The 27,689-nt window shown below is 41.1% G+C and overlaps 1 protein-coding gene across 2 annotated transcripts in view; it reads left to right on the top strand.

Annotated features, from left to right (window-relative positions):
* Positions 1–19,313, top strand: part of cenpe (centromere protein E) — a 108,244-nt gene extending 88,931 nt beyond the window's left edge. For both annotated transcript variants that reach the window (XM_043720261.1, XM_043720253.1), the window contains 3 exons: positions 3,280–3,448; positions 8,624–8,982; positions 17,805–19,313. In XM_043720261.1, the coding sequence (XP_043576196.1) occupies positions 3,280–3,448; positions 8,624–8,982; positions 17,805–17,902 (626 nt within the window). In that variant the 3' untranslated portion in view covers positions 17,903–19,313. The remainder of the gene's footprint in view (positions 1–3,279; positions 3,449–8,623; positions 8,983–17,804) is intronic.
* The last annotated feature ends 8,376 nt before the right edge of the window (positions 19,314–27,689 follow it).

The raw sequence follows: 27,689 nt of genomic DNA, 5'->3' as shown, positions 1-27,689 counted from the left end.
AGAGTGGCCCCAGAAGTGCTAAACATCTGGAGAGCAGAGGTGGAGAGGTCATTTGCAGCTATGTTGAAATCACTAGATTAACAAGCAACAATACACTCTGACAGAACTGTCCAGGACATTAGGCAGACAGGAAAGAAAAGATGCGCATTACGGATTCTGGACATCCTAACGGGCCACTTACTGTTGTCTTTCAGGCTAACAGCAATCATTGGATAGTTAGTCTGTCAATGGGGATGATCTGCATCAGATTGGCTGGCTGCTTTGGATACTGACTACTTTGATTGACAGAATACTTGGCCAATGTGCCTGATTTAGCACTTCTGCAACCACTGTGCTGTGCTCCATAGCTGCCATTACAAGTTTTGGAGTCAAATTTCATTAGCCCACCACACTAGATGTCATGACCTACAGTTTGGGAAGCCTTTCCTACAAGAAATGGTGAAAGAATCAGAATACATTATAGCTTATTTCCAAGTCAGAATAATGGGGAGTTTGGATAGAATTTACAAGGATGGTGATGCTATCTTCGAATTTTTAGCGTTGCCTAAGGACGACTACGTCTTGTAGATTGTATATACTCTTCCAGCTATGTGTTAATGGTGAAGAAAGTGGATGTTTGGGTTTTTTCTGACAGTCAAGCAGGTAGTTTTATCTTGGATGGTGTCAAGCTGCTTGAGTGTTAAAGCTGCACTCAAGCAGGTATGCAGGGAGTATTCTATCACACTCCTGACTTGGGCCTTGGGATGTCAGGAGATGACTATTTGCTATACGATTCCTAGCCTCCAACCTGTTCTTCTAGCCGCACTATTCATATGGCTAGTACAATTAAATTCAATATTTAGTCAATGGTAAACCAGCACGTTGTTAGAGAGAGAGTCAGTTATGGTAATGCCAGTGAACATCAAGGGGCAATGGTTAGATTCTCTCTTGCTGCAGATAATCGTTACCTGGTACTTTTCAGCACAAAGCGAGATATTGTTCAGATCTTTCTGCATTTGGACATGGATTGCTTCAGTATCTGAAAAGTTTCAAATTGTGCAAGCATCTGCAAATGTCCCCTTTCTGATGAAGGGTAGGTCATTTGAAGCAGCTGAAGGTGGTTGGGCCGAGAACATTCCTCTGAGGAACTCCTGCAGAGATGTCCTAGGGCTGAAATGACTGACCTCCAAGAGCCAAAACCATTATCCTTTATACTAGGTATGATTCCATCCAACACATCGTTCCCAATGACTGGTTTTTCTAGGCTTCTCGATGTCATGGACTGTCACTTTCATTTGCCCTCTGAAATTCAGCTTTTTTGTCCAAGGCTATAAGGAATCAAGAGCTCAGTAGCTCTGGCAAAACCCAAATTGAATGTCAATGAACAGGATATTGTTAAACAAGTGCTGCTTGTTAGTACAATTGTTAGCCATTTCCACAGAATCCCTACAGTGTGGAAATAGGCCGTTTGGCCCAACAAGTTCACATCAACACTCCGAAGAGTAACCCACCCAGACCCATTCCCCTGACTAATGTACCTAACCTACACATCCCTGAACACAATGGGCAATTTAGCTTGGCCAGTTTACCTAACCTGCACATCTTTTGACTATGGGAGAAAACCAGAGCACCCGAAGAAAACCCCCACAGACACAGGGAGAATGTGCAAACTCCATGCAGATAATCACCCGAGGCGGGAATCAAACCCGGATCCCTGGTGCTGAGAGGCAGCGGTCTAACCACAGAGCCACTGTGCTGATGTTTGGAGGGTAGATGTATGGGCCAGTAACTGACCAGTTTAGACTTATCTTGCTTTTCGTGTACAGGATATACCTGGGTAATTTTTCATCTCTGATAGATGAGCAGCTATATCTGGGATAGATTGGCTAGCGAGTGACATTTTCTAGAACACATGTATTCAGTACTATTGCTGAAATGTTATCAGGGTCCATTGACTTTGTGGTGTCCAATGCCTTCAGCCATTTCTTAACATTTATGTGAAGTTAATCAGTTTAACTGAAGACTGACACCTGTGATGGAGGGGATATCTGGAGGAGGCTGAGATGGATCATCTGCTTGACACTTAGTCATAGTCATACAGCACAGAAACAGACCCTTCGGTTCAACTTGTCTGTACTAACCACATATCACAATCTGGCTTAGTCCCATTGGTCAGTATTTGGCCCATATCCCCCTAAACCCTTCCTATTCATATACCCAACCAGATGATTTTAAATGTTGTACCTTTACACACCTCCACCACTTCCTCTGGATTCCCAGTCTTGTGTTGCTAGATCTGTTCAAAGTCTACCCCATTTAGAATGGTAATAGTGCCACAAAACCCAGTGGCAGGAATTCTCACTGTGAAGATGGGACTTCATCTGTGCAAGGGCTCTGATCACCCTCTTACTGCTACTGTCATGGACGAATTCATCTGCAACAGATTAGTGAGGATGCAGTCAAGTATGTTTCTTCCCCTTTGGTTCTCTCATCACTTGTCGCAGACTCAATCTAGCGGTTATGTCCTTTAGGGCTTGACCAGTTTAGTCAGTAATGATGCTATCAAGTCCCTCTTGGTGATAGATGTTGAAGTCCTCTAAAGTATATTTTGTGTCCTTGCCACCTTCAGTAATTCCTTCAGGTAAAACATGGAGGAGTACTGATTGATTAGCCAAGGAGGGTGGGATTATGGTAGACTTTCTTGCCCATGTTTGATTAGGTGCCATGAAGTTTCGAGGGATCCAGAGTCTGTTGGGGATTCTCAGGGTCACTCTGTTGGCTGTATGCCACTCTCCCATTATCTCTGCTAATCTGGCCTGGCAGTGGAATACGACAGTGCTGTAGATGGTGGTTTTGTTGTCTGGAACGTTGTTTAAGGTATGATTCCATAAGTATGACTGTCAGACTGCTGCTTTCAATTTCAGCACTAACCCCAGGTGTTGGTAGGTAGGATTGAAATGGCTTGCAAGGTTGTTTGAGGGCACTTGAGTCAACCACATTGCTGTGGGTCTGGAGTCACATGTGGGTCAAACCAGATAGAGATGGCAATTTTCCTTCTTAAAAACACCAAGTCCTGATTTTCATGAATTAAAATTTCACCATCCGCGATGGCAGGATTCAAACCAAATTCCCCAGAATATTTCCTGGATTTTCGGTCCAATCTTTCTTGTCCAGCAAAAATACAAATACACCATCATCTTCTGTTAGTAGCTTCCTAATGTATTCAGATCTAATTTTAGAAAGATAGTTAATTAATGACTGAGTATAATACCCTATTGATTAATTTCTAATTTCTTTTAGTTACAGTTGAAAATAGTAAAGATAAAACGTGTTCCACTGACGTATCTCTCACGTGTAGTGCTGGAAGCGGTATAGTTCAGAATGCAGTGGTACTTGTTCTAAATGCTGAGAAAGCTAAACTTACTCGAGATCTAAATCAGTTTAAGAAGGAAAATGAACATCTTGCAAGGTAATTTTTCAAATTCAAATGCCTTTTCTGCTTGCTTAATATAAGATACTGGCTTCTCAATGTAGCATCCAAGGGCTTTCTGCAAATACATAACCCAAGTTAAAAAATCTATTCAAAATTTTTTCAGAGGACATCAGTAACCATAAGGATTGCATATTGTGATCCTTTCACATTTGCATCTCCAACTAAATTTGTTTTGCTGTTCCCCCGAACCCCATTGCCCATTGTCAATTATTGAATCATATAGTACAGAAGAGGTCCTTTGGCCCATTGCCTTGAAATGTGTTATTATAAGTATTAATGGATGTTGTAAGGTTTCCCACTTCAACTACCCTCGCAAGTAGTGCTTTCCAGATTCCCAACACCACCTGGATGAATTTTCTTTCCTCAAATCCCCTCTAAATCTGACTTTCACCTAATAAAAACTGTATCTCTTTGTCATTTACCTTTCAGTTTATGGGAACATTCTGCTTCCTATCCACCCTGTCCATGCTCCTCAGTCTTACATAACTCGGTCAGGGCTCCATTCATTCTTCTGTGCCCTAAAGAAAACAACCCAAGCTTCTCTAGCCCCTCTTCACAGCTAAAATGCTCCATCGAATGGAACATTCTGGTGTAACTCCTCCACACCCCCACCAGTGTAATCAAATCCTTTCTATAATGTGGTGACCAGAACTGCCCGCAGTACTCCAGCTTGTGGCCTAACTGAAGTTCCAGACAACTTCAACATGACATCCCTGCTCTTCTAACTACTGTTAGATAAATGATAAAGACAAATGTTCCAAATGTCTTCCCAAACCAACCAGTCCTGCCACCATCGAGTTTTTGTGTACAAGCACCCCAGGATTCCTCTGTTTCTGAGTATACTAGGGACAAGCTAAACTCCTCCCTTAGCTTGTTACATCTTCCAAAGTGCACCATTTATTTATCAGGTTAAATTCCATCTGCCACCAATCAGTCCATTTGACCAACCCGTCTTTATCCTCCTGTTACCCCAGACTTTCCTCCTCACTGGCCAGTCTTCATGGTATCTGCAAAGATTGTTTATAGATGATCAAAGCACTGGCAAATAATCGACATCATCGATCAGTTCTGAGACCTATATGATGTCCTCATTATCAAGGAAAGGACCAGTGCAGGTGACTGCTGAACAGACCACCAACTCATTTGCTTCTCAATGTCCATCAAATGCCACCAGAATCAGCTGAAGATGAAGAAACAGTTCAGAAAAAGACTTAATGTCCAGCTGTTTCAATAGCCAAGCACACTAGTGAACGTCCAACAAGGTCTCTACCAAAATCTCCAAAAAGGTTAATTTTAACAGAGATGGGGATGTCTGGGAAGAGCTGAAGACAGGAATCATGTCATGCTGTGAAGAAACCATCAGCTGCAAGACATGGAAACACACAAAGGCTGGTTTAACGTGAGTGACCACATCATCCAAGACTACTTCAAGAAGCAGACAGCTATCCATTCTTGGCACACAACATCACCAGTGAGGCAAAGAGGAAAACTCAAACAGCAAAGGGCGAACAAGGGAAACCAAAAACTAGTGTGGTCTGAGAAAGCTAAAGATCTGAACTCTCTGCTGACAAGCATAATACCCGGGATTTCTTCAGCGCTACCAAAATAATATGCGGACTCAAGTTTGGCCTCAAACTGGTAGAGTAAGAATAGCACTCTTGAGAGACCAAAAATATTAGTCTCTGATGAAGCAAATGCTTCAAAGAACTCCTAAACTGGAACACAATTGTCAATGAGAAATTCCTCGACTCACCATCAAAAATGATCTTGGACTGTCATTTAGTGTAGCAGAATTTGAAGCTGCCATTAGATGCATGAAGAGTTGTAAAGCTTCAGAAGAAGATGGCGTTTCAGCTGAGATTTTCAAACTGGCAAAAGCAGCGCTTACCTATTATCTTTTCCTGAAAATCTGGAACAAAGAAAAAATTCAGACTGATCTCGGGGATACTATCAACGCCACATTCCTTCAAAAAATAGAGACATAGTGGATGGGATCTAACTTGGTAGTTTTCTCCCTTCCTGGGAAGATCACAGTCCAAATCCTCACTAGATGCCTTCTCCCAATCCTGAAGATATCATTCCTAAAAGTCCGTGTGGCTTCCGATCAAATCATGATTTTCACTGCATGGCAACTGCAAGAGGAATGCCAAAAACAAAACCAACCACTCTATCCTGTTCTTATCGATCTGACCAAGGCTTTTGACTTAGGATCTGCCAGAGCACTTCTCGATTGACTATCAACAGCCAGCTGTCCAGTGAAATTCATCAACATTCTTCATCTCCTCCATGACAAAATGTCAATGACAGTCCTCACCACCAGTAGTACGACAGAGTCCTTTGAGGTGAAAACAAGGATTGAGCAGGGATGTGTCATTGCCCCCACCCTTCGCCTCAACTTTATCATCACCGTTCTTGTCAAGAATAAGCTTCCTCAATCAGTTTAAATCCAAGAAGAAAATGACACCGATCTTGTGGTACTTCGGTATGTGGGTGACAATGGAAGCATGCTTAAGAATTGGTCTTGGACTCAACCTTAAGAAGTCTGAAATCCTCTAGCAACCTGTTCCAGGTCAAGTTCTAGTCTATCCCTCCATTAAGATCAAAAGATAAATCGTGGAATGTGGAATAACTCCCTTACCTGTTTGAGACTGATTCCCTGCATCAGCTAGGAAGGGCAGGCAAACTAGTATTGATGTCGTTGAAACAGTTAACAGCACCAGCATAAAGGCTACAGTCACCCAAAACCAACTGTGCTGGGCTGGCCATGTGTTGAGGATATCAAGAGTTCCGACTGCCAAAGCAAATTGTTTTCCCCCAGCTCAGGAAGGCACTTGAATGAGAGGAGGACAAAGGAAGTGTTCCACAGACTCCCTGAAGGCTTTCCTCAAGAAATCCAAAATGGATGTCAATACATAAGAGTCTCATTTGGGAGGAAACCCCTTTTATAATTCTTTGAGAATACCTTTCAGCAAATGGAAGCACAAAAAATTATCTTGAGACCGAGAACTACTTCCATCTCCCCAAAACAATGTGTGGGCAGAGATGCTGCTCTAGGATTGGGCTCATTAGCCACACAAGATTAGATTAGATTCCCTACAGTATGGAAACAGGCCCTTCAGCCCAACCAGTCTACACTGACCCTCCGAAGAGTAACCCACCCAGACCCATTTCCCTCTGACTAATGCACCTAACACTATGGGCAATTTAGCACGGCCAATTCACCTGGCCTGCGCATCTTTGGACTGTGGGAGGAAACCGGAGCACCCGGAGGAAACCCACGCAGACACTGGGAGAATGTGCAAACTCGACACAGACAGTTGCCGAGGCTGGAATCGAACCTGGGACCCTGGTGCTGTGCAGCAGCAGTGCTAACCACTGAGCCACCGTGCTGCCCACTGAAGGACCCTCTGAAGCCATGACCAGTGACATGAGATTTCCTAGGTGGAAGTATATATATCTAAATTATACTTTTTAACAAATAAGTACCGATGATGAATTTCTTCCCTAGTCTCCTACAACAGCCTGGGTGGCAATTCATCCAGACTATTTTTAAACCTGCCAAGAAATCCAATGCATCTTTGCTCCTTATGATAAACTGCTCAAGAACCTCACAGTCCTCTTTCCAAATTTCTGTATCTACACCCTCCTTAGAAATGAAGATATGAAAAGTACCTGTTAAGGATCATTCTTTGTTCTCCCCATGGTTATTCAGTCTCTTTGATTATACTTATTCGGGAGAAGTCAGAGATATGCTACTTTGCACACCATTATTTTCTTATGCACCCTCTTTACTCATGTTGCTTTCTTAAATTGCCCCCTCTGAACTTTCTATATTTTGCTAGTGCTTCTGTTAATTTGTTCCCTTTGTACCAGTTAAAGCATCTGTTTTCCTAGATATCCAGGGTTCTCTGGGTTTGTTGCTCCTACGTTTCACTCTAAAGAGGACATGTTGGCCCTGTATTCTCACCAGTTCCATTTTGACATTCCCCAACTGCTCTACTGTAGACTTACCCAGAAGTAACTTTCTAGTCGATTTTGGCCAGGTCCTGTCTTATTTTAATAAAATCTACATCTCCACATTTCTTACCTCTTATCCCTGTCAAAACCTCTTTTTCTTCAGACCATCTTTTTCCTATTCCATAACAAACTTAAAATGTATGGTGTTGTGATCCCTGTCTCACTCCTCCTGCTGCCTTGAACAGCCGTCCAGCTTTGTTTTCCCAAATTTGCACCATCTTTTGTTGGACCTTCTGCCTATTGATATAAAAAAAGCTTTCCTGAATACACTTCAAAACTTTTACCCCCCTCTAAGCCCTTTACACTATGATTATCCCAATTAATGTTGGGGATGTTTAAAGCCCTAATATAATTACCCTAACCCGTTTCCCTGAATTGTCTACTTGTCTGCTCCTCTGTTGTTCACTGGCTGTCCATAGATCTATAAATACACCCTCAACAGTGTGACTGTGCTCCCATTTTATTCCTGAACCCAACCATGCAGCTTCATTTGAAGACCCTTCCAAGATATTATCCCTCCGTACTGCAATAAGTAAATCCTTAATTAATATTGTGACACCACTTCCTCCTTTACACCCTCCCCTGTCCTGCCTGAAGATTCAATACCCCAAATCGCTGGTTTGCCAGTCTTGTCCTCCCCTCAACCATGTCTGTGATGGCAACAACATCACAATTCCTTGTTAAATGTTCTTCATTGTGCAGCAAAGCCAAATATTAAGCTATTCCATCTTGAATATCAAATAATATGAGCATATTCAGCTGTTATTTAACCCAGAACAATGTGCTTTACTGTTGGACGTGCTACATTGTTTTTCCATCTTGCTGTCTAAATAGGAGGTTATTTTAAAAATTTACCCCATTGCAATTCTGAGAGAAAACTAAATACTGGTACAAAAGTAGAAATTACTGGAGAAACTCAGGTCTGGCGTTATCTGTGGAGAAAAATGTTTTGAGTCCAGTGATCTTCCTTCAGAACTGGATTCAAACTATTAACTCTTTCTCTCCACAGATGCTGCCAGTCATGAGTTTCTCCAGAAATGTCTGGTTTTGTTTGATTTCCAGCATTGGCAGTTCTTTGCTCATTATACCAGTATTTACCTTGAAATAAAACAATGGTATTTCAATTGATTTTAGAATGGTGTCTGAGCTAAAATTTGAAAAAAACATATGGAAAGAAAGAGCAACAAAGCATGAAGAGAAAGACAGAACGCTATTCAAGCAGGAAAATATTCAACATACTTTAACACAATGTCCAGATGACAGTCTCCCTTCGCAGTCACAGAAGGAATGTTCACTACCAGTGTCACAAAATGTTGAGATTTCAAAAGAATTGTTTCCTCATGAAAATAAAGCTGCTGCCACTGAGGATAAAGCTTTGGAAAACGAGCTACCCATCGATTCTTCTAAGGCATCATCGTTTGGTATGGAATCACAGCCATGGTCACTTCCTCGGACCAAAATCTTTGATAATTCTAGGCTGAGTTTTCCTGGAGGTAAAAACCTTTGGTATTTTTCTGTTAAAACATTAAGAGATAGAGATTTATAATTAAGCCATTGAAAATAACTGTGGTTTAATTTTTTTTGCATTGGGTGGGAAGGCAGATATGACATGACGGCAAACAGGAGAAATTTTATTTGTCAAGGAGTGAACATTAAGTTTGCATGATGAAAGGACAGGTTTTTACATAAACTGCCTTTAATTTGCCTCAAACCCAAGACAGGCTCAGCAGATCAGCAGTCCGGGGAGAGAAAACAGTTAACATTTAGAGTCCAGTGACTGTTCTGTAGACCTGGACTTTGAAGTGTTAACTTTGTTTTCTCTGCGCAAATGCTGCCAGACCCACTGAGTTTCTCTAACCGTTTCGGTTTTTGATTCAGATTTCTGACATACGTAGTTCTTTCTCCATCACCAGCATTTACATCAAAATAAAACAATGTTATCTCAAATGATTTGAGAATGGTGTCAGGTGGTATTGTTTAAGATTTTCTATACTGAATGTAGAATAACTTAAGGATATAAAGTTCTGAGTAGTTTCTTTTAAAATCATTAGTTTGTATCTTGTAATTGGAATTTGGGATAGACTGTGGTCTAAAACCTTTTTTTATAGCCTTGACTGTGATAAATTGGTTATATCTGCTGTAGCTAGAGCATAAAATTATTGTTGTTGCCAATACAGAGAAAGAAATCAAAAACAATCAGGATTTTTATTCTGCTTTTAATGACTTGAATTATCCCCAGGCACTTTGCAGAGGTATTTATTGAAAGAAATGATACTGAGCCACTTAGGGATCAGATGATCAAAAGCTACAGTCAAGGAGGTCAATTAAGAAGAGCAAAGAAAAATAGAGGCAGAGAGATTTAGGAAGAAAGTTTATAGTCAGGATTTGAAATTGAGATATTCCTTAACCTGGATGGGGGTTAGTAAATGAATGAGTGACAGGGATAGCAGTATTTTGGATTTAATTTATTAGTTCAAATTTACAAAGGGTAGAATGTAGGAGACTAAAAAAGGTTATGTTAGTGTACTCAGATGTGGGAAACAAAACAAAAAAATGAGAATTGCCTAAAAATGTCCAGAAAACCCCTCCCTTCTCATTTTAAAAGCAATCAAGAAAATTTATTTGTCTTTCAAAATCAAATTATATAGAGCTGGAAGTCTACACACAGGTTCTGAATCTAAAATATACTAAATGCTGTGTAGTAATATACACAGGGATTGCTGTTCTCAATAATATAGACTCTGACGGCAGCTCTCTATATTATACAAAGGAAGTGCTGCTCACTGTAACATATACATGGACTGCTGCTCTCTATAATATACACGGGGAATGCTGTTCTCTGTAATATACACAGGGACTGTTGTTCTCTAATATACACAAGGGCCTGCTGAACTCTATAAAATACACAGGCACTTCTATTCTCGATAAAATACACAAGGACTGCTGTTCTCTATAATATACACAGTGATTGCTGTTTTCTGTAATAAATACCGGGACTGTTGTTCTCACGATTATGAAGTTGGGACGATTGTTCTCTATACAATTGTACGGGCACTGCCATTCTCTCTAATAGAGACAGAGACTGTTGATCTCTATAATATACACAAGCACTACCATTCTCTACAATATACACATGGATTGCTCTTCTCTCTAATATAGACAGAGACTCATGTTCTCTATAAGATACACTGGGACTTCTATTCTCTAGGCAGGGACTGCAGATCTCCATGATGTAGACAGGGTTTTCCAGGGATTTGGAGGAGAGGATTGGCAAAACGATTCTGGGTAGGAGTGAAAGGAACAGTGTGGTCATTATGGGAGACTTTAACTTCCCCAACATTGACTGGAAATGCTATAACTCCAGTATGTCGGATAGACCAGTTTTTGTCCAATGTGTGCAAGAGGGTTTCCTGACACAGTATGTCGAAGGGCCAACAAGAGGGGAGGCCACACTGGATCTGGTACTTGGTAATGAACCAGGTCAGGTGTTTGATTTAGTGGTAGGTGAGCATTTTGGAGAGAGCGACCATAATTTGGTTACATTTAGTTTAGCGATGGAAAGGGATAGGTACATGCCACAGGGCAAGAGTTATAGATGGGGCAAGGGCAATTATAATGTGATTAGGCAAGACTTGAGAGGCAAAGAATGGGGTAGCAAAATGCAGGGGATGGGGAGAATCGAAATGTGGAGCTGGTTTAAGCATGTCCTTGATAGGTATGTCCTGGTCAGGCAGGGAGGAAGTGATAAGGTAAGGGAACCAGGGTTTACTAAAGAAAGTGTATCTCTTGTTAAGTGGAAGAAGGAGGCTTATATGACAATAAAATGAGGCAATGGAGAGTTACAGATTAGCTAGGAAGGGTTTAAGAGTTAAGAGCAAAGAGAGGACGTGAGCAGTTTTCAGCAGGTAAAATAAACGAGAACCCCACAGCTTTCTATAGGTATGTGTGGAATAAAAAGATGACTAGGATAGGAATAGTGCCAGTCAAAGACAGAAGATGGAAGTTGAGTGTGGACCCTGAAGATTGAAGCGATGTGAAACAAATATTTCTCATGTGTTTTCACTCAGGAAAAGGAGAATATTGTAAAGGAGAAGACGGAGATATGGGCTATTAGACTAGAAAGAATTCAGTTAGTGAGGAGGAGGTGTTATCAATCCTAGAAGGTGTGAAAGTAGATAAGTCCCCTGGACTGGATGGGATTTATCTGAGGATTCTCTGGGAAGCTGTTTTAAAAAATTCTCAAGGTCAGGTTCGTAGGAGAGTAGTCTGACACAGAACAAACGACCAAGAGGCGAGTCTGCTAGAATATGAGCATTTTATTCCCCGCAGCGTCGCCACAACCAGGTCTCATACTTACAACGGGTCTGGCTTATACTCACTCTACATGTTACCGGAACTGGGAGCCGTCAGTTCTCGTAGAGCGGTTGCCAACAACCCACGCTCGGCGGTTAAACGTAACCCCGGAGCAGACTCACCGAACTGGAGACTTTTCCAGCTGATATACTCTTTTCCAGATATAAACATTCATGTGAACAGCAGAGCAAGGCTAAAAAACACATTCCATTCTGGTTACATACAGATAAGAAGATTCACACGGGGAGGTGTGTAATAAGATTCACACGGGACTAAGCAACACCTCCATTCCGGTTAGATTCACACATGTATTGGGACATAATTTTAACCCTTTCACCACAGAAGCTAGGGAGGAGATGGCAGAGTCTTTGGCCTTGATCTTTGAGTCGTCATTGTGTACAGGTTTAGTACCAGAGGACTGGAGGATTGCAGATGTTGTGCCCTTGTTCAAGAAGGGCAGTAGAGATGACCCAGGTAATTACAGACCAATGAGCCTTATGTCTGTTGGAGAAAAGCTTTGGAAAGGATTATAAGAGAGGATTTATAATCCATCTAGCAAGCAACAATTTGATTGGAGATGGTCTACATGATTTCGTCAAGGACAGGTCATGTCTCTCAAACCTCAGAGTTTTTTGAGAAGGTGACCAAGCATGTGGATAAGGGTAGGGCAGTTGATGTGGTGTAAAGCTTTTGATAAAGTTCCATATGGTAGGCGTTTGGAGAAAATGCAGAGGCATGGGGTTGAAGGTGATTTAGCAGTTTGGATTAGAAACTGGTTTTCTGTAAAAAGGCAGTGAGTGGTTGTTGATGGAAAATATTCAGCCTGGAGTCTGGTTACTAGTGGTGTGCCACAAAGATCTGTTTTGGGACCAGTGCTGTTTGTCATTTATAAAAATGACTTTGACACAGGCATAGCTGGATGGGTTAGTAAGTTTGCCGATGACACTAAAGTCGGTGGAGTGGCGGAAAGTGTGGAAACATGTTGCAGGGGACTTGGATAAACTGCAGAATTGGGCTGAGAGGTGGCAAATGGAGTTCAATGCAGCTAAATATGAGGAGATTCACTTTGGGAGGAATAACAGGAAGGCAGAATACTGGGTCAATGGAAAGATTATTGGTATTGTGGATGTGCAGAGGAATCTTGGTGACCACGTACATAGATCCCTGAAAGTTGCCACCCAGGTTGATAGTGCTGTTAAGAAGGCATACGGTGTGTTAGGTTCCATTGGTAGAGGGATTGAGTTCCGGAGCCGTGATGTCCTGCTGCCACTGTACAAAACACTAGTGCCACCGCACTTGGAATATTTTGTGTGCAGTTCTGGTCACCCCATTACAGGAAGGATGTGGAAGCATTGGAAAAGGTGCAGAGGAGATTTACTAGGATCTTGCATGGTCTGGAGGAGGGACTTATGAGGAAAGGCTGAGGGACTTGGGTCTGTTCTCATTGGAAAAAGAAGGCTAAGAGGGGATTTAATAGAGACATACAAGATGATCAGAGAATTAGATAGGGTAGACAGTGAAAGTCTTTTTCCTTGGATAATGACGTCAGCTTGTACGAGGGGGCATAGCTGCAAATTGAGGGGTGATAGATTTAAGATAGATGCCAGAGGCAGGTTCTTTACTCAAAGGGTGGGAAGGGTATGGAATGCTCTGCCTGCCAATGTAGTTAACTTTAGGGGCATTTAAACAGTCCTTGGCTAAGCATATGGATGATGGGATTGTGGGGGGGGGGGCTTAGATTAGTCCACAGCTCAGTGTAACATCGAGGGCCAAAGGGCCTGTTTTGCACTGTATTGTTCTATGTAGTATCAAAATGTACTTTTGTTTGCAATTATTGCACAGATTAATTAATTATTAAGCTTTAAAACATCTTCATTACTGTAAGGGTTTGGGTCATCACCCCTTACTCAATAATAACACTCAGTTTTTACATTGTAGTTTTTTTCTAGATTGGAACAACAGCAAACATCCTTGTTTCAAAAGCTTGTCAATAGTATTAATTACTTAGTAAAGCCTGATTTACACTCCTATTGAACACCTGCAGGCCTCCAGTGTTTGCACTGTGGTAAAAGTGAGAGAACACTGCCAATGTTGAGTTATATGAGAGGGGCTACATAAGGAAAATATCCCAAGGTGTTTTGCGGTAGTAGTATGAACAAGATTTCTAACCAGGCCATCTAAGGCATTAGGCAGTGATTTGCTACACCAATGAAAAAGTCCCTTTGCTAAAATGATGGATGAGCCCTTAAAGGGAATGAAGCAACCAAGCAGGCTTCCTCTTCCCAGAGTCTGGAGACAGTTTAAATTTTAATTATTTCAGCACCATTTGAAAAAGAAACTTAAACCCTTTCCTCTCACTCAATCATGTCCTCCCTCGCTATTCAACCTGCCAATAGGCCTTTCGACAGCATCAGCTCTCTCTCTCAATACTTCCCACCATTCACTTACCTCCCCTGGGGATAGGAGCTCAGATCCCAGGGCTGCTTTTGTCTCTGGGTAATCAGGTAGCAATGAGGTCATGAGTCGGCCAAGCTAATATCATATCCAGTCAAACGTCGACAGGCATGGGATTTTGGGAGTAATTTTGGAGCAGAGATCGGAACGAACGCCTATACTGTAGCACAGTAGAGTCCCTTTGGCCCATTGAGTTTGTGCTGACCACCTATACTAACCCCAATTTCCAGCACTTGGCCCATAGTCTTGAATTTTATGACAATTCAAATGCTGATCAAGTTTGAGAGGATTCCCATCTCTACCATTCTCCCAGACAGTGCATTCCAATTTCCTACAACCCTCTGGCTCAGTGGTTAGCACTGCTGCCTCTCTGCGCCAGCGACCCAGGCTCAATTCCAGCCTTTGGCAACTGTCTCTGTGGAGTTTGTACGTTCTCCCTATGTCTGCTTGGGTATCCTCCAGTTTCCCCCCTCAATCCAAAAAAATGTCAGATTAGGTGAATTGGGCAGGTTAAGTTGTCCATAGTGTTTAGGGATGTGCAGATTAGGTGCATTGGTCAGGGGTAAATATAGGGTAGGGAAATGGGTCTGTTTGTGTTACTCTTCGGAGGGTCAGTGTGGACTTTTTGGGCTGAAGGGCTTGTTTCCATACTGTAGGGATTCTATATGAAATTTATGCCCTCTTCAACTTGGGGAAACAGTTTCCATTCTGTCCATACCTTATAATCCTATATACTTCAATCATTTCTCTCCGCTTTCTCTGCTCTAACAAAAGCAGAGCTTTTCTAGCAACTTCCTGGTGAATCTCTTCTGCAGCCCCTCCAGTGCAGTCACATCCTTCCTCTAGTGCAGTGACCAGGTGCGCACGTAGTATTCCAGTTGTAGCCAAACCAAAGTTTTATACAGCTTCAACATAACTTCCCTGACCTCAAATCTTTGTCACCAGTGATAAAGGCAAGTGTCGTGTCTGCCGTCTTAAGTATCCTATTAGCCTGTCCTGCTGCTTTCATTGATCTATGAACAAGCACCCCAAGATTCCTCTGAACTTCCTAATGTCCTACCATTCATTTAGTATTCCGTTATCATGGTACATCTTCCAAGTGTATTACCTCACAATTCTACACACTCCACCTTCAAGCTCATTACTGGCAGAGACTCCCTCCTGCTCTTTTTCAGATCCTTCTCTGCCTTCCCGAGTATATCAAATGATTGGTGATGGCAGAGCCACAACCTCCTGCATGGTGGCTGCGGGATTGGCCAGAGTAACTGCTCAAGCTTGTATAAATGCAGCTTTCCTACCTCCTGCCTGCCCTTGTCTTAGATTCTATCTCTGGAGGTGCAGCAAGTGCAGGAGGGAGCCTGTAATTGGAAGAACTTGCATGTATGACTGGATCTTGCACCCCTCCCACTTACTGCCCCAGTCACAGCTCTGCAGTCAGTTCCTACATTTACATATGCACATGAATATGCAAGGAATGGAGAGGGACCAAGGACAGGCAGAAGGGATTAGTTTAATTTGGCATCATGTTCAGCACTGCGTTGTGGACCGATGGGACCCATTCCTGTGCTATGCAGTTTGATGTCCCAATATAGCAGAGTTGCAGAAGTTTTTAACCCCATGCTATATTATCTTTTTAATATTTATATATAATATTGAAAACAGTGGATTTCCAAGACGCTGATATCAGAAATAAAGTCTCAGGAATTTATCACTTGTTTATTAAATTTGCAGGGGAGGAAAATCATTTTTAAAGAAAAATCTAGTGGTGAAAACATAAATCCTTTAATACCAGGAACATGTTACATCCCTGATGAAAGCGAAAGCCTGGTAAAGAAGCAGCTTTGATAGAACGCCTTTGAGGAGTGTGATGTGGCGGTGCCAGTGTTGGACTGGGGCAGATCAGGTCAGAAGTCACATGACACCAGTTAGAGTCCAACAGGTTAATTTGAAATCACAAGCTTTTCAAGTGCTGCTCCTTCAGATGAAGTGAAGTACACAGGCTTAAACTTTATAGGCAGAGAGATCAAAAGAAAGTACAAATGGTGTGAGTGGAGTGTCGCCAAGCTGCATAATAAGTCTCTGCAGGTGATCAAATGTGTCAAACAGTGAAAGTAAAGTGTCCACAGCTGAATAGCAAGTGAAGGGATGGTAATCGGATCATAGATCATCATGGTTTACAGAGGAACACCACAGCTTAGCGGGGATAGTTCGAGGCAAGGCTATTGATGGCACCTCAGTTAAAATCCCAGGTGTTCAAGATGCTACGATTAAGTAATTGCAGTTATCTCTGAGGGGAGTCAGACTAGAAATGTTTAGTGATGGGGCAAGGCAATGTAACAGGGATTTTAAACACTAGGATAAGAATTTTTAAAATCAACACAGCAGGCCATTTGGCCCATCATGTTTGCAATGATTCTCAAAAGGAGCAATTTACTGAGTACTGCTCGCTGGTCTCCTATTTGTATTCCAGTATATACTTCCCTCTCAGATATTCAATATCCTCTTAAATATCTACATCATAATCTCAGCCAGATCCCAACCACTTACTGCAGGAAAAAGCTTTTTCTCATATCACTACTACTTATTTTGACAATTTAACTTAAACTTGTACCTACTAATTCTTGATCCTTCCATCATGGGAACAGTCTTTCCCTACTGACTCCATCCAGAGTCCTCATGATTTTGAAAATGACCTTTTAACCTTCTCTTCAATAAAAACAATTCCAATTCTACCAACCTAACTACATAATTGAAGTACAACATCCTTGAAAATATTCTCAATCTCTCCTGCACTCTCTCCAAAACCTTTGTGTGTCCCTTTTGAGAGTGGATCTCTCTTGGAAATTAGAAGTGTCAACTCCTCTAGTAATTGGAAATAGTGGTTGTGATAGATTTGATTTAAGCTAGACTTTTAGATGAGTTCTCACAGTAGGATGACAGGATTCTGAGTGATGGTGGCACATGGTAATCACTTGACTGGCAATCCAGAATACAAAACCAAGTTTCGGAGCCATAGGTTTGAATCTCTCCATGGCAGAAGGTGAAATTTCAATTTGAAAAAATCTGGAATGAACAGTTGGATGCCATGTAAGAACCCATCTAATTCACTGCTGTCATTTTATAAAAGGAAACTTGCTCTTGCCTGGTCTGGCCTACATATGATTCCAAATCCACATCAATGTGGTTTGACCTTAATTGCCCTCTGAGCAGCAAGGAATGGGCAATAGATGCTAACCCAAACAGCAGCGCTCACATCCCATGAATGAACTCAAAAGTCCAGAAGAAATATCGGAAGTGGGAGAAGATAAAATGTTAGGCTGGCAGTCTGGCTTTGAGGCAGTGAGCTCTATTCACAATGTTATGGAGGAGTTTAAAAGAAACCATTTTAAAGTTCTTCATCCTAATAGAATTATGTTGGCAAGACTCTACTAAAGTAATGAAATAGGCATTTAAAATAAATACAGCATGCCTTAATCTTTATTAATTTTGGATTTTTCTTTGTCTTCAGCGGCAAGTCCTCAAGCAAAACCCAAATATGAGAAGAATGAACGTGATGATTGGTGGCCCAAGCCCTCTGCTGCTGATCCGGAATGTAAAATGCAGTGACCGTTCTTTGGGGCAAAGGAATAGCTCATTAACTTCATTCACGAAGGCACTATTGAAATTGTCACGAGGACCCATTTAATGATGAAACAGATTGTATACTCTTGCGAGAGCCGAGTAGCTCGATTTGTTAATAATATTTTACTCTAATCTCACTTGCAGAGGTCACAGAACAGCTAGTCTGATTCAAATTGTCACACTGATGCACTGGGTGCTGTTCTAATGAGGGTAAAAGGAAATTGGTTCTGAATCTAACTGTGGTAAACCTTTCCAAGCAATGCTGGATTTCCAAATTTGGAAAAAGTTGCACTTCCAACACACATTTCTTGTAGCATCAAAATATTTTTGCAAAAGTGTCTCTGTAGCCAGAATTAACCATTTAGCAGCAAAGTTTGTGGCAAGTTGTCAAAGGCTTGAGTGGGTTTTTTGTTAATTACATGAAATATTATCCTGGCTAACACTAGGCAATGTTTCAAAAACCTGTCACCATAGTGATGGTTTCAGCAACCAGTATTGAAGTTCTGTTATAAATGTATTCACTTTTATACTAAAAGTTTCTACTATTGACATTTTCTTGCAAAAATAAAGGCATTTTTTCTAATGAATAAGACATTTTTTTGGTTTTGCTAATACATGGTACTAAATTGCCATTGCTGAGCACTCAAAGGTTGTTAAAATATCATTTAACCTTCATAGATTGCAAAAACACAGTATTTGAGGGGAAAGTAAGTTGCTCTGTTTTTTTCATTCATTCGTGGGATGTGTGCAGGAGTAACATTTATTGCCTATCCCATTGTGCCTGACAGTCTGCTGAGCCATGCTCTGCAGTGAATTTTGTGAGGGTATGCCCACAGTGCTATTGGGGTGAGTGCTGAAATCACCCAGTTAGACCATCCACCCCCCCACCACCACCACCTTTTTCTCACACCCGACCTCCCAGTTGGTGTCTATCACTCAGCACACCCCCTCACCCCGCCCCCTTCCTCCCAGTCAGTCACTCCTGCAGTGACTCTCTCAGTAAAAGGACAGCTGCTTTTAGAGCAACAGAAGGAGAAACAAAAATCTTCCAGTGTGCAGGAATAAAGCAGCTGCTGCTGTGGAGAAGCAGGAGTCTTGCTTTCTGTGCAAAAGGAAGGGAACTGAACAAAAGATTTTTGGAGATTTGTGGAACAAGGAGTCACCAAGTGGGCTTTCCTGCTGGAATCCAATTTGGAAACTCTGGCTGAATGGACCAGCTTTTGAAGGGCATTGGAACTTCTAATAGAAGTGAGCCAGTTGGAGAATCAGGAGCAACTCTGGGCTTGTCCTCATAATGCTACAGGTAAGCCAGATGTGCAGTGCAGAGTGGAAAAAGTTGTCAAGATGTATCACTTACTTAATGCATAAGTGCCTTTTTAATTCAATGCATTAGTTGCCAATCAAGTAATATTTTGATTGATATTGTTTTTAGATTGGATACAATAAAAGTCTTAATCTGAAATCTTGTCGTTTGATTATTTTTGGTCATTTGGGAGATTCCTTTTTATTAGTTTCAACAGGGAAACAAGGAAAGAAAAGCTAAAGCCGAGAATGGTTTTGTTCTCCAGTAGCAGACATTTGCCGATGAGAAATTGCCTGTTTATAAATCATACATTGTAAAAGTGTGTAAGAGAAATTTAAGAATAATGGACAGAATTTCAAAATTAGGTCATTTAGGAAGGGAAAATGTTAGTAGAAATCTGGAGTTCTACCTTGACAACTGAGAATTTTGAGTTTTCAAGACTGACATCGACACATTTTTGTTGGGCAAAGCTGCCAAGAGGTATAATAAGATTCCTGAAGAAGGGCTCATGCCCAAAACGTCGATTCTCCTGCTCCTTGGATGCTGCCTAACCTGCTGCGCTTTTCCAGCAACACATTTTCATCTCTGATCTCCAGCATCTGCAGTCCTCACTTTCTCCAAGAGGTATAATAAGGCAGGTAGTTGAAGGTGTGGTATAGATCAACAGTGATCTAATTGAATAGCAATTGAGTTTAAGGGAATGAGAACTTGACCAAGAGTCAGCCAATTTAGTCCCTCAAACATTTTCTCTCTCAATTATGTCATGATTGTGACCTATAGCCTAATTCCATTTGCCCTTACCCTATGACTACTGAAAATATTTGGGGCTGCACAGTGGCTCAGTGGTTGACACTGCTGCGTCACAGTGCCAGGGACCCGGGTTCACTTCCTGTCTGTGGAGTTTGCACATTCTCCCTGTGTCTGCGTGGGTTTCCTCCGGTTTCTTCCCACAGTCCAAGAGGTGTAGGTTAGGTGAATTGACCATGCTAAATTGCCCACAGTGTAGATACATTAGGCAGGGGTAAATACAGCGTAGGGGAATGAATGTGGATGGGTTACTCTTCAGAGAGTCGGTGTGGACTTGTTGGGCCGAAGGGCCTGTTTCCATACTGTAGGGAATCCAATCTAATCAAACCTAGCATATTCTTAATGCCTTTGGTTAACAAATCTATCAATCATCTTTGTGGAAGAGAATTCCGAAATTCTAAAATTCTTTGCAAATAGAAATTTTCCTCCTGATAGTCCAAACTAAAGGGTCCGATCTATGCTCTCCCCATCCTCGAATCCCCAATTAGTGAAAACAATTTCTCTAAATCTATGTTCCACTTTAATGTACTCTGAAAACATTGATCAAATCACATTTTAAACTTCTAAATACTGGAGAACACATGACATGTACTATTTCTTCTCCATTTAATCCTCTGATGTCCTGGAGTAACTAATAGATCTGCTCCCTCCCTCTCAGACAAAATTATGCATCTTAAGGTGGTGCCCAGAAGTGTTCTGGGTGTGATCTAACTAGGGTTTTATATTGTTGATGCAAGAATACTGACCCTTTGTCATATATCCTTTCTTTTAAAAAAAAGCTGATATTGTGACACCTTTTGATTTTCTTTGTGTCTGTTTAACATTTTTAAATCAACGAATCTGAACACCACCTTCCTGCTCCTCATCCATAGAGCCAGTCTTGGCAATTTGTTCAGCACTGCCCTTAAAACCCTTACTACGATTTTCAAAATGGGACCTGGTACTCCAGTTAAGCCATTGCTTTTGTAAAGGTTCTTAATATATTCCTTGCTTTTGTACTTCATAAATAAAGGTCAGGATCCCGTGTGCCTTTTTAAAACACTTTCTCAATCCTCCCTGCAATCATTCAATGTCGACTTCTTAAAATTCTGATCTTTGTGTTACCCTCATTGTTCTTCCTAGCAACATGTAGCACTTTACTGAATGTCTTTTAGAAATTCATGTGCACACCATCGATTGCACTGCACTCATCAACTCTGTTCCCTCATCGAAGATCTCTGAATAGTTAAACAGTCTTTTTTTAAAAAAATCCATGCTGACTTTCCTTAACTAATTCATACTTGTTAAAGTAACTGTTAGTTTTGTCTTGTATTATCAGTTCTGTTGGTTTTCCCGTCACCAAGATTAAACAATGGAATCAGTTTTCAACCCCAACAATACTATGACATTTGAAACGTTTTAAAAAGTGCTGGAGCAACTCAATAGGTCTGGCAGTATCTGTGGAGAGAGAGAAATAAAGTTAATGTTTTGAAGAGTCATATAGGACTCAAGACATTAACTCTCTTTCACTCTCCACAGGTGCTGCCAGGCTTGAGTTTCTTAAGCAATTGTTTTTAATTCAGATTTTCACCACACTCTATTTTGTTTGTCTATTAATATATTTCAGAGCTGAAAGGGCCTGGACAAAGACTGTTTTAGGCTTTTGACAAAAGGAGAGGAAGAGAAGCAAGTGGAGAAAATGGTGAGGGTATCCAGAACAAAAGACAGTTGAGAATTATAGATGCTTGGTGTACTTGGTTAAAAATTGGATGGCTTTGCTGACAGAAAACCGATGTAAGTAAGACACTAGGGGGCAGTGTAGGGGAGGAACTGGGTGTAAACAAAATGTAGGATAATGGTGATGCTGTGAAGCTGTTGCAATCAATGTTAAGTCATGAAAGCTATAATGTGCTGATGCGGAAAATGAGGCACCTTTCCTCCAGCTTGGATTGAGCTTCTCTGGAGTAGGCCTAAGACAAAAATGTTAACATGAGAGTAAGAATTGGAAAGGCATGGTCACTCTTAGAATGGAAGAATTCTGCAAAGCAGTCACCCAGTCTACATTTAGTTTTGCCATTGTAGAAGAGATTGCATAGTGTGTAGCAGTAAGTGAAATGCTGCTTTACCTGCGGGGTATATTTGAGGCTTGAGGCAAGGGGGGGTAAAAGGGCAGGTATTGTAACCTTTCTGATTGGATGGTAAAGTTCCCTGGGGACTGTTGGGAGCGGCCCTTGTTGAATTCCAAGGGTGGGGAGGAAAAGATGTTTGGTGGCGTACCTGATATTTAAAAACTAAAATGCATCCAACTTCTGAATTCAGTGTTTCAAACCAAACACACGTTCAGATACTGATTGCAGTCTGTCACCTTTAATATGTTTCCCCAGATGTGTCCAGCTGTTTATTTGATGGCACTATCAGTTAAAACACAGCTTCACGTGAGAATGTAAATGGACTTTTACTTTTCTGATAACTGCAGTTAGTAGGTTAGTTTCTCTCAGCAAGGTTCTTTTCAGTTGGGCTAACAAGATCAATGCATTTCCTCTATTTTGTTAACTTATACAATTAATTTTGTGCATGTTGCTATTCCACTATGAAATCTTTAATTATGAGTATGGTTTTAATTCTGTCCTAATTCTCTCTTCTACAGAAAGGATAGCATTTAGCCAGATATTCTTTCAGGACTGTCTTTTGTCTGTAGATCTATGATCAGTGATTATAAATCCTTGAAACTCAAGACCAATATACAATAGTTTGTCCTTAGTGACATCCCTTCATTATGCAGGTGATAACCTCATATTAAGACTAGTGAGAGCTGTGGGGTTAATCTCTGTCTAAAAGTTAAGTGATCACTTCTTGAAAACTGAATCATATTTCTCTCTTTAAAAACTAAAAAAATCAAGTCGTGCAATAGGAAGAAAAATCAATAGCTGTATTATTTTGGCGTGACTAATTAATCTGATCAGCTTGTTCTTTACACTCAAACTCAATAAAAGCAACTTCATTTATAAATGTACAGTTAACATTTTACAATAACATAAGATCATTCTAGTACCAATTCTGTAACTGCTGTTTTCCCTGAGTACACAGAGTGGAGAGGTGGGAGAGCTTCTTCAAACTTTTACACAAGAACAGACTAGTTGTCATTGTGTTACTTTCAGCTTCAGGGTCGAGTGGAATGAGATAAAGTGTTCTCTGTGTGCATCAGTAAAAGGATAGCAATTCTGGGTGATTATATCCTTGTAAAATCTTGCTGTGCCTGGACCTGTAGTATTTGTTCCAGTTTAGTCCGATTTGAATGTTGCCTCTCAAACGTACTCATCAGTCTATATTTACCTTCTGTGTGTTTTACGTTGCTTAATCACTAAGCAACTTTCCCTTTATATAAACTAACTCTATCCTACGCAGTATAACATTGAGAGACAAATGTCAATACAAGAAGGTGACTACACATTACTGACCATGCGTCTGCTGCAGGAGAATGAGGTTTTAACTGTTCTCTCCTTGTTCTTACTTTGCATTTTGGATAAGTTCCTCGAACTAGTGCTGGCTATTGATTTCCATTTCTTCATCCCATTTTAGATCTTACCAATTTGTAGTTTTGCTAAAATAGCAGTTGCTTTCACTATTCATGAACCAAAGACAGTTAATTTTGACCATTTATACTTTCTGACCTGGAGTTGATTAGAATGAAAGCTAACGACCTTGCCCTTTTCTGTCTTTAATTTCCTTGACTTTTACCACCCTTTGCGCTCCTCTGATTCTGGCAACCTGCACATTTCACAAGCCACCAATTGGTGGCTCTTCCAGCAAGTTTTCAGTTCAATACTATATTTCCTTACATGCCTCAGTGTCACATTTCATTTGATGACAGTCTTACAAAACACATTTGGCAGTGTTACTTCATTAAAGGCATTACATGACCACAACCGGTTTTCATTGTATTAGTTTTTAAACAATAGTGAATCTCTTGCTTGTGCTAACTTGAATGGATCTGGACGTTGCCCAAGCAACAGAACTCATGACCCCAAGACATTTTTTCTCCAACTACTCTCTATTTCAACTTGGATAGATTAACTTCTCTTCTTTGGGACTTGCTTAGTTGCTGAAAGATGTTTTGTTGGACAAGCCACCAAAGACAGAAGTTTTGAAATAATCACCATCGGGGCAAAAAAAAAATGTTCAAGATGCTGTATCTTTTGTTTACAGATTTAATAGAGGAAATAATTTTCATAGACATAACATGACATGAACTTGCTGGGAAACTTCATTACAATTACTAAACTCAATAGAATGGCAACAAGACCTGGTCAATCACACACTCACGTTAATTGTGTGCTGTAGATGGTGGGAAGGCTTTGGGAGGTCAGGAGATCAGTGCACAATTCTTAGCCACCGACCAACTCATGTAGCTATAGTAGTTATGACTAGTTTGGTTATGTTTATGATCAACAGTGACTTCCAGGGTGGAAACTGATTTGACTATGATGATTCTTTGAATGTCATTGGACAATTTCTTATCAAAGACAGTTATTTCCAACTTAAAATTCTCACGTGTCAGTCTTAACCTGAATGTTGTCCATATGCTTGCTGCATGTGCACATGAACTGGATCATTTGGCAGCCCGGTGGCTCAGTGGTTAGCACTGCGCCAGGGACCCAGGCTCAATTCCAGCCTCAGCCGCTGTCTGTGTGGATTTTACATATTCTCCCTGTCTCTGCACAGGTTTCCTCCCTCAATCCAAAGATTTGCAGGTTAGGTGAATTGGCCATGCTAAATTGCCCAGTGTTCAGGGATGTGTAGGTGCATTAGTCAAGGATAAATCTGGAACAGAGTCAAAACATGTTGCCAGACCTGCTGATCTTTTCCAGCAATTTATTTTTGATACCAATTTCCAGCTTCTCCACCTGCTCACTTTCAGCAACTGGTATACAAAGATACCCAGCTCTTGTTGCATCTCCCCCTTTCCCAATCTATTGCCATTCCGATAATAATCTGCCTGCCTTTCCTTTGCTAGCAAAATGAATAACTTCATATTTATCCATATTCTACTTCATCTGCCATGCATTTGCCCACTCCATAACATTGTCCAAATCTCACAGAAACAACCTCGAGATTTACTATCCCATCTACCTCATCTGCAAGCTTGGCAGTATTCACTTAGTTGCCTAATCTAAACAATTAAATAGCTGTGGATCCTTATAATACTCCACCAGTCACTACCAGCCACTTGGGGGAACAAGACCCAATTTATTCCTACTGTTTCTTGTATGCCAGTTATTTCTCTATCCATGTCAATGCACCGCCCCAAATCCACACCATTTAAAATTCCACGTTAATTTCTTATGTAGGAACTTAATGAAAGTCTTCTGAAAGTCCAGTAAACCATATCTACTGGCTCCCCTTTATCAACTACTAGTTACACCCACAAAGAATTCCAATAGATTGTCAAGCATGACTTCCTTTTCATAAACCCACAATGACTCTGTCCAATCCTATCATTGTTCTCCAAGTGTTCTTCTATATTATTTTTTCTGTAATGGACTCTAGCATTTTACCCGCTACCAATGTCAAGCGAACAGGTCTGTAATTCCCCATTATCTCTTTTTTTTTCCCCGCCCCTTTTTTTTGTTAATTGTGGTGTTCCATTAGCTATCCTCCAATCCATAGGAACTGTTCAAGGGTCTATAGAATTGTCAAGATAACCAACATACTTCTCGCTCTTCCTTAATTACTCTAGGGTTTAGACTATTGGGCTCTGGGGATTTTCGGCCTTCAATCCCAAAACTGATTTTTCCCTCAGTTCCTTACTCTCACTTGGTCCTGTCTCCTCTAATATTTTTGGGACATTATTGGTGTTCTTCCATGTGAAGGCAACCAAAATATGTATTTAATTGGTCGACCATCTCTTTGATAGAGTCATAGAGCTGTACAGCATGGAAACAAACCCTTCAGTCCAATACATCCATGCCGACCAGATATCCTAACCTAATCTAGTCCCATTTGCCAGCATTTGGCCCATATCCCTCTAAATCCTTCCTGTTCATATACCCATCCATGTGCCTTTTAATATTTTTCTCTAAACAAACATGTGGAAGCTTTTACAATCGGTCTGTGTGTTTCCAGCTAGCTCACTCTAGTCCTCTATTCTACTCCCCTTAATCAATCCCTTTGTCCTCTTTTGCTGAATTTTAAACTGCTCTCAATTCTACTTTTTTTATTTCACTAATTTCCATGCATTTTCCTTGGATCCACTACCATACCTAATTTGCTTGGCTGACCATGGCCAGGCCTTCATTCCCAGTTTATTGTATTTGATGAATTCTCAATGGAACTGGATACTGAAGATAGCGGATGAAATCGTTGAATGTTTGTGGGTCTTCGATGCTGCCCTGCAACAATGTCACTTCTCCCTTGGAATTCAATCCTTCCATTCACATTTGACAAGCCAGAACCAACTTTCAGTCAAATGGATCCATAGAAGCACAAACAAATCAATAGTGAGTAGGTTATCAGTTACAAAATGCTGCTTGGTAATATGGTGAAGGATTCTTTCCATCATCACGCTGATTATTAGGACTAAGCTATTGGGGCCGCCATGCAGCAGACTTTATTTCTGTTGATTTTTCTTTGTGACAGGATAAATCAGGGTTACTTTCTACAGAAACAAGTGTCTAAGATGCATAGAGATGTACAGCGCAGAAACAGATTCTTTGGTACAATTCATCCATGCCAACTAAATTAATCTAGCCCTGTTTGCCAGCATTTGGCCCGTATCCCTCTAAACTCTTCCTATTCATATAGCCATACAGATGCCTTTAAAATGTACCAGCCTTCTCCACTTCCTCTGGCAGCTCATTCCATACACTAGCCACCTTTTGTGCGAAAACGTTGCCCCTTAGATCTCTCTCAAATCTTTCCTCTCACCTTAAACCTATGCTCTCCCCAGGGAAAATACCTTGTCTATTTATCCTATCCATGTCCCTCATGACTTTATAAATCTCTATAAGGTCACCATTCAGCCTCTGACGCCCCAACCTATTCAGCTTCTCCCTATAGCTGAAACCCACCTGCCCTGGCATCATGCTTGTAAATCTTTTCTGAACCCTTTCAAGTTTCACAACATCCTTCGTATTAGCAAGGAGACCAGAATTGCACTCAATATTCTAAAAGTGGCCTAACCGATGTCCTGTGCAGCTGCTGCATTACCTCCTAACTCATACTCAATGCACTGACCAAGAAAGTCAAGCATACTAAACACCTTCTTCATGATCCTATCTCCTTACAACTCCACTTTCAAGGGACTGTGAACCTGCAATCCAAGGTCTGTTTGTTCAGCAACACTCGTCAGGACCTTACCAGTAAGTGTATAAGCCCAGCCCTGATTTCTTACCTAGAGGCACAGTTAATTATGAAATGCCAGTCTTTAGCATAGTAGTCATATCATCAGGATCCATTACTGTGACTAGTAATGCGGTTTGTGATCTTTTATATGCTAGTCCACACGACATATCTCGGGCAGCTGTCTGTGTGGAGTTTGCACATTCTCCCCGTAGTGTTAGGTGCATCATTCAGGGGTGAATGTAGTGGAATGGGTCTGGGTGGGTTGCTCTTGGGAGGGTTGGTGTGGACCTGTTGGGCCGAAGAGCCTGTTCCAAACTGTAGGGAATCTAATCTAGTCTAATA

Source organism: Chiloscyllium plagiosum, chromosome 2, assembly GCF_004010195.1.
Source record: "Chiloscyllium plagiosum isolate BGI_BamShark_2017 chromosome 2, ASM401019v2, whole genome shotgun sequence".
NCBI classification, from domain to species: domain Eukaryota; kingdom Metazoa; phylum Chordata; class Chondrichthyes; order Orectolobiformes; family Hemiscylliidae; genus Chiloscyllium; species Chiloscyllium plagiosum.
The sequence above is the reverse complement of the archived record's forward strand: the minus strand, read 5'-3'. Positions and strand labels throughout refer to the sequence as shown.